Raw genomic sequence first — 8,080 nt, forward strand, 5'->3', positions numbered from 1 at the left:
ATCAGGGGATTGCCAAGCGTTCGAGACGTAGGGGGCTCTGCCCGAAGAGACTGCAAGAGTCGAAGAGGCTATATGCCGAAGCGGCCCCTTAAGAAGAGGGCAACTATGATGGCCTTTCGTTCGTTTGAACGGACAGCCATTCATTTTATCGACCACGTTGTCCCTCCTATTTATTTCTACGCCACTTTGTCAGGATTGACGGGGAAGAGACGGCGAACAATCATTTTGACTATGTTTTGCCCAGTCTGCATTTAAATAGATTTTTGTATATTCAGTAATATGAAAAATACCAGTTCAGTCAGTTTAACGAGATCAATCTCCCATTAACATTCTTAACTTTTAGTAACTTATTCGCTGTCTAATCTCAGATTTCCTGGATTTCTTTGAATGTTCCGTTTTGCCTGTTCTTCTGTGCCCCTTTTCAGGTTTAGGTGGATCACTCAACAAGATCCATTTTTTTTTTTTTCAAGCCATAATGGGTAGTGCGTCGCTGCAGAGCTTGCTGGACTCATTGGTACGATATGTTAAAAGATATTAAAGTATGTTTGTTATCCCAGAGATGAGGAGGATCCTTGAGTTGGGCTTCCACTGGGGGGTATTAGGTGGCAAATGCGCTAACTGCCCACATTCTCCACTGAGGGGAGCATAAAACGCAATCATGCGACTCAGCCCGTGAGTAATCTCTCAACTCATCTCTGGAAATACTTATCAGCTGTTCTTATCACGATACAATAATCACACTTCTTGTCACTTTATGATGCATACTGAAAACCAATCACCAATTACAAATTGCCAAGTTCTTTTCCTAATAAAAGACTCATAACATGGAATCGTGTTCGGTATTTAAACATGTTTATTACAGCACTATACATTTTTATTTGAGAAATAATGACTTTATTTTGCCTTATCTATTGCAAAATAAATTTAAGTGAAAAATACACAAATCATAGAATAATGTAGTAGATGACAATAAACAATGAAGTAAATATGGAGTTTGAATTATTTCATATTAAACATTTTCTCGTATTACATAAAATAAAGTAGATTTAAAGGATTATAGTTGACTTCAACCCTAATGAAAAAATGATATCAAGAAATGCATTATTCGGAAGAATACATGGCACAAAGTAGTAATGTATTTATCATCCAATATAAAAGAAAGTTATACATTTCAATATATGCTGTTAACATACAAATCTATGTACAGCTGATTCATAATGACTAACATATTTAGGTATTAGGAAAGACAAATTGAAAATACTCCTTTCCTTGCTGACTTACAATAAACATTATTCTACATTAACCATACTATAATAGAGAACACTTCATTCCAACTATTTCCATCCATTAATAATATATTTATAGCAAATATCCCTGTTGCACCTTCACCTCACTTACTGCACTCTTGCTACCGGTGAATTGAAATTCCTTGTTACAATTTTAGTAATCATGAGAACACTGCAAAATATTGTTAATTCATATTTAGTATCCCGGTTACAAATATTGAGGATGACAGTATTAAGAAAGCAATGAAAATATTAATAACATTATTACCTTAATAATGTAACCATACCAGCTGGCATAAATTTCCCAGTACTATAGCATCGGTAACCCATGAGTCCACCAAGGGCGCAGCTTGTTCCAAGTAATACTCCATAATTGCTGGGATCTTGAGAAGTTTGATAAGCTCCATATCCTATGATAGAACCAAAGAGCAGTCCAGCTCCCAGTGATGGAATAGAATCTAAAATAAATGATATTTAAAAGATAATTAAATATAATAAAGTGACCAGATGTCTTCGTTTAAGGATGGTCTTCTTATTACGAGTGCTATCCTTCTCACGGATGTCTTCTTCCAATGTCCTAAGACGACCAAAACATCCATCTCATCCTTTAGCCTTTTTCTAGACATATAACTTATTTGACACTTGTCTAGACATTTTATATTTTGTTCCTAACAAAAAAAAAAAATAAAAAAATTTGGATCGTTCATTTAAGGGACACCAAAATGAATCCCGAATTACGGAAGCTTATTCTTGAAATTTGTAATTGACGATTTAGGATTTTTTACTTATCATTGCAACCGATTAACTGTGACATTTCGAAAATTTCCCCCTATCACATTTTTTCCTTTTGACCTGTTGGGTCATATACAAATTCTCGCCACCTTACATACAAGTGCATAAATTTACTGCATCATAAATTCATCTCATCATGACTATGAAAATATTTTTCCTGGGTTATCAAACATAAGACTTACTTGATTTTACATAACCTATGATTCCACCTGCAGCAATCGCTGCAGCGTACGAAAATGCAGGAAGATCGAGAGGCATTCTTTTTTTCTAATATATTTTAAATATCAGAATTATTCTCACACTTGTTAACGTTGACTACGGTTTCAAGTTATAGACGAAGTAAATATGGTGCTATTCCTTTAGGCCGGAATCACATTAAGTGCGTCAGGGTCTCACACATGTCACACAGAAAGCGATGCAGGCACGTATCAAGAATGATAAACCAATCAGAATCGCGCTTAACCTCGTGTATTACTTCCGTCGCAATTCTGATTGGCTTTTTATTTGCGATGCATTTACGTGCAGCACTCAATGATGCGTTTTAATCGATATAAACCAGGTACAGGATTACAATCCGTACGTTTATGCCTGGTTCTACAACTCGAATTAACAAAAGTTCAACTAGTTTACACACGGTTTAGGCCCAGTTTTACAACTCGAGTTAACCAAAGTTTAATTCGTCTACAGCAGGTTGAAACCAAGTGTAAACTAGTTAAACTTCGGTTAAGTCGAGTTGTGGAACCGGGCCTTAAAAGTGCTGTAAACTAGTTAAACTTCGGTTAACTCAAGTTGTGGAACCGGGTCTTGAATGTGCTGTGATCTAGTTAAACTTCGGTTAACTCAAATTGTGGAACCGGGCCTTACACAACAACTTTACGCCGTTTTTAGGCCGATATTCCATTAGTGTTTGATTCAAAATAGACAGATAGTCGTCAGGGATGACAGAAAGAATTTTTTGCTAATCAAGACTCGTTGTTGCATTTCATTTTCTAGCAATGCAACCAGCGAACAGTTAGCTTTAGAGAGAGAGAGAGAGAGAGAGAGAGAGAGAGAGAGAGAGAGGTACAAAGGGTATTCGCTGTACGAACATAAAAAATCAATTTTCTAACTGGTGCATTGAATAATTAACAAATTATCAGGTACATATACATTCTTCCTAGAAATGTAAAAATGCATGCAATAAAAATAAATTCATTTTTAAATCATTGTTTCACAAATGGTGACAACTGAATGAGTAAACCTAGTACATACTTCTTCAGTTACAATATTCAATTATTCATTTTCATAAAAATGTTAACGGTGTCGTGGTCAAAATTATGTTTATATTAGGAATTAACGACCCGCTTCGGTTTTTCGTCGACACGTTTCGTTAAAATCGTCACTGCTCGGCTTCTTCTTGTCATAGATTAATTTGATACACCTAATCTTCATAGAGAGATAATGTATAGAGTTGGGAAAAACCGCATAAAAATTCGTCAAGTAGTTCTCGAGATTAAATCGAATGAACACATAAACAGGCGCGTATTAGGGGCTTTAAACCAGTAGAGATATCCATTTGTCTTTATAACTGTAGAAACTACACTATAATTAAATAGGTTGCAAATAGGATAAGTAAATAGGATGAAGAAGGAAGGTGGAAATAACTAAAAAGAACTTCGTACTTTTATCACTTCAAACATTTATTTTCGTTCTTGTACACTTATAAAGCCCAAAATTCTACAGAGTATAATGATAACCCCGTCCAAGAAGTATTCCAATGGCCGGCTAGTAGGCATAAAAAACGTAGATTAGTTATAAAAATACCATGTGACACAGAAAAAACAACGAAATCATTATCACTGGCCTATTATCCACAAGCGATAACTCCGTGGCACGCCTTAACTCAAAAATACGTATCACCGGAAGTTCTCAACCACTCGAAACCACATTGGAGGTAAAAACTATCCGCAAACGTCTCCTTTTCCGAGTAATTAATTTCCTTGAATGTTTGAAACATTTCCCAATCCCTAAAGAGCCAAGCCACCCGATAGCGAGACCCCGCTTCGTAGAATTTTTGAAACCGTTCCAAAATCCGATTCCCCGTGCGAAGAAAAATCCCCAGGTATTCAGAATTCGAACCGGCGCCGTAAGTAGAACGAGTTCGGCGAGAGTTCGGTGTCCTCGGTGAGGACTATTGGCGTCGCGGCGCGCAGCAGTGTCGCGCAGGAGTCCCACTGATCGAGTCACGTGTCACGCCGAACGCGGCGCGTCAACGCGTAAAACCGAAGAACCAATCGGAAGTACGGCTGAAGAGAGACGCGCGGCGTTAGGTGCGATTCCGATTGGTTGTTCGTCTTCGACGCGTCGATGGGACCTCGGTGTGACACCCGAAGCGCTTCGAGGGACTCAAACGATCAAAGTCGATTCGAGTGAACTATATCAAAGAATTCAGAAGTCCCATAGAAGCCCAGATCCTATGTTAGCGCTTGATGCTCTAAAAGTTGGCTAACAAACCAGAAGTGGGGGTAAAAAAGAGATCGCACGTGTTAGCCAACGATATCTCACGTACGGGAGGAAGAGAGACGCATATAGAAAGGCGAGTATTGGGTGTAAGATAAAGAAAGAATGCAATCGCTATATATCGCCATAAGATTAAGAGAGATGGAGAGATGATTACAGCGCCGCCATCCGTCGGCTAACATACTATTTATCGAGCATCGAACGTCCGTATCCTTCTGGGCTTCTATGGAGACTTCTGAATTCTTTGACTATATGCAGCTCGGGGAAGGATGCGAAATGTCCGGTAACATGCCTGAGAGAACGTCTCGGAAATAAGGATAAAACCGCAGGAAAGGAGTGTCGTTAAAAACACCGGCAAAAAGATTAACGGCCGTCCTAGGAAATCGGGACCGTGCCGGAGCGGCTAAGCTCACGCTATGAATTGATCCGCGTGCGTAGGTTAGATAATGAGCCTACGATGACGCAATAATTCAGGGCCACCTGTGCCGTAGTGTGCGAGCCGCTTGACCGACGAGCTGAGGTACAAAAGAAGGCTTGCGACTTGTCGGCAAATTGATAAATCGTGCAAGTCACTTCGGTCCCGTCCACGGTACTACTCTACTCTCGAGGCACGGCACGAGTGGCGACGTTCGCCATTCGCTCGCGTTCGCTTAAAGTTCGCGTTACTTCCGCGATTTTTCCACCCGGGTACGGCTCGTCCCTTAGACCGAGGAAAATGCTGTCGCATAATTTATTGATCGGCACGGGAAACATACTCGCCTTCAACGAGTTGAAGAAAGAGGCAGGACTCAATCCGAGAGATGAGGTTAGTTTTTCAATGCTGTAAGCCTAACCATTGCGAGAGGCTGCTCGAGTACTCATGCGCACATTCCGCGAGATTTAGAGGAAAACCGAATATTCGCCTAGACTTAACACATTGCAGAGCGTTTAATTGCGTTTACTTCGGTATAGTTTGTGTATCGGGTTGTTAATCTACGTAGCATGCATGTGACGGTACTCAAGAGTGTGGACACTTTTTTTTTTCTTACATATTTATGTTACTAAAATTAAGTGCTTTTGGGGGACACGCTGAGTAGATTTAATAGTTAAGGGGGGAATTTACATGCATTTCGAGTAGTAATTTATCGTTATTTGTAGTTGCTTTTTTATGTCATTTGTTCGCCGAGCTTGGAAGGTATTAAGTAACGCTTGCAGGACGAAGAAATTCTTTCTCTCGGAGTATCGTGAAATGGAGTAATGTCATATTTTATCTTATTTATGTTTTACTTGAATACTTGCATGTTCTCGACAAGGGACATTAATAATTGAGCATTCCTTGCTTATGATCGTGAATTTGATGGTGTCTTATATTGTTTATTATTTCGTATATCAAGAGGTACACCTTTTCAAACGAGTTCATGACCCTTAATGATAATAGTATACTCTTCGATATTTGATACGTCCGATATCTTTTCTTTGAATTCTATGGATTTACGCGTATAGAACATATTCGATACATTGTTAATAAATAAAGCAGCTTCGTGTTATTTATTGCTTCATGTTTTATTCCTTATGCTATCTATACCTTCGGTAATATAATAATTAAATGTTGGATATAATATCTGCAACCTTTGTTATGTCAATGCGATGTACATTATTTCCTTGGCTCTTGAATTTTTATAGCTGATCGAAGCATTGAAGATTACTCTGCAAAATTCGGAGTGTAAGGAGGATGCTTCGATTGTGGTAAATATGTTTTACTATTATGGGAAATGGGAGACGATGTCGTTACTTGGTTCCTGTATTATAGGTGAATGGGAAAGAAGAAACTAATGAAGAAGAAGTTGGAAGGAGGAACCTTAAAATCATAATTAAGGTTTTTATCTCCTCGCCAAAAGCTGATTCGTTAAAAGAAGCATTAGATCAAGGTACAGGGCAATGTATTTGAGATTTATCCATTTTCACTGGGAGTTAAATAAGTATCGAAGATATTTTTATGGTTTTTGTTTCTCTTTCAGTATTTAAAGCCTTACACACGGACACAATAGAGTCTTTAGTCATAGCATACGGTAAAACGGAAAGTGACGAGGATTTATTAACATCTCTAAAGTCTTTGTGGACAGTAATTGAAGAATACTGCAGAATGGGTAAATTGTCAAGCGTTGGAGTTAGCAACGTCAGCACAGATGTGTTCTATCAACTGTTTGAATGGGCAAATGTAACGTAGCAATTTCCTTGTATATTAAAGATAATGAAAAACGTTATTTTTAAATCAAGTCATACGGTGTGCATATTCGTTAAAAATAACGTTAACGTAAGACTGCATTTTAACAAGTTATCGTAAACTTTTAAAACGTTATGATTTTGCAGGTAAAACCGAACATTATTCAAATAAATTTGACAACCTCTTGCGTTGTTCCCCACGGTTTGCAAGTTTTCACCAAAGAGAATGACGTACAGTTGCTTACCCACAATGATCCATGCCGTAAGAATATTTGTACTTAATATGCTTCTTTCCGATTTTCATGGATTGCTACAGCTATCTTTCTATTAACAGAGATCTTACCAAAGGAAGCGTTGAACGAAGTCTTTGGTTCTGATGTCAACTTGCATTGGGTCGCTCGTTACCATATTCACTTAAAGTGCAGAGGTGTTCTTGCTTCGAAAGGGTATTTGGTATACATTAACAAACCCAGTGTAACGCCTACCTGACTGTCCATTTTTGTATAAATATATACATTAATGGTAACCATACTCTATTCCAACGCAGAATCATAAGCGATTTGGCACGTGTATACTTACCATTGAACATTTTGGAAATGCATGACGGTCGATTCGCAATAGACTTGGATGCAGTGCATTAACTTTGACCATTGTTGATTAACTTTGCAAGAGAAAAAATTCTCAATTATATACACATAACAGTGTTAGAGATTGTTATATGTAAATTAATTGTAACGAGTACCTGAACATGGACAAATCAATTAATGAACAAGTCCACAATTGTAACATTGCAATAAAAGTTTAGATAAATTGGAACGACTCTTTTCTAAATTACCACGTTCAAATATCTCACCAAATACAATTGTTTCAATAAATCCTTATATTTATTATAAAATTTATCAAATCGTGATAAGACATTGTATATGCTAATTAAAGTGATGCTACATTTTGCACACGTTCATCCTTTTTGAAATTAGGCGCATTTATTACTAGAGTGGTGAAGCAACGTTTGAAAATTTAAATACAGTATTGATGCAGTATTAAAGAGTTAATAGTATTATTTGCTATCACTGACCTTACAGATTCATAGAAGGAATTGGATGTTGCGAATCCAGAGAGAAAAGAGTACTTATTCTTTCTATGTTTAAGTATTATTCATTCCCAATTTCTTTCTTTAATTATTCACTTAATTCTTTTTTCTTTTTTTTTATATAAATTTTGTAACCAAGTTCTTATTTCAGAATCAATTGACCACTTTTTTTGATACAAAAATTCAGGTCTGTAGTACTTAATGTTTTCTA

The 8,080-nt window shown here is 37.4% G+C and overlaps 2 protein-coding genes across 2 annotated transcripts; one reads left to right on the forward strand and one right to left on the reverse strand.

Annotated features, from left to right (window-relative positions):
* Positions 1 to 1,101: 1,101 nt before the first annotated feature.
* Positions 1,102 to 2,471, reverse strand: LOC105701563 (transmembrane protein 14C). Its single transcript, XM_012428404.2, has 3 exons — positions 2,261 to 2,471; positions 1,555 to 1,744; positions 1,102 to 1,458 (listed from the first exon to the last, which is right to left on the reverse strand). The coding sequence occupies exons 1-3, from the start codon at positions 2,334 to 2,336 to the stop codon at positions 1,395 to 1,397; spliced, it is 330 nt and encodes a 109-aa protein (XP_012283827.1). The 5' UTR covers positions 2,337 to 2,471; the 3' UTR covers positions 1,102 to 1,394.
* A 2,360-nt stretch (positions 2,472 to 4,831) lies between these two features.
* Positions 4,832 to 7,595, forward strand: LOC105701570 (glutamate--cysteine ligase regulatory subunit). Its single transcript, XM_012428420.2, has 6 exons — positions 4,832 to 5,382; positions 6,240 to 6,302; positions 6,367 to 6,484; positions 6,575 to 6,774; positions 6,927 to 7,041; positions 7,114 to 7,595. Exons 1-6 carry the CDS (start codon positions 5,293 to 5,295, stop codon positions 7,266 to 7,268), a joined length of 741 nt encoding a protein of 246 aa, XP_012283843.1. The 5' UTR covers positions 4,832 to 5,292; the 3' UTR covers positions 7,269 to 7,595.
* Positions 7,596 to 8,080: the final 485 nt, after the last annotated feature.

This window comes from Orussus abietinus, unplaced genomic scaffold, assembly GCF_000612105.2.
Source record: "Orussus abietinus isolate OABI.00-Male unplaced genomic scaffold, Oabi_2.0 scaffold114, whole genome shotgun sequence".
Taxonomy (NCBI): domain Eukaryota; kingdom Metazoa; phylum Arthropoda; class Insecta; order Hymenoptera; family Orussidae; genus Orussus; species Orussus abietinus.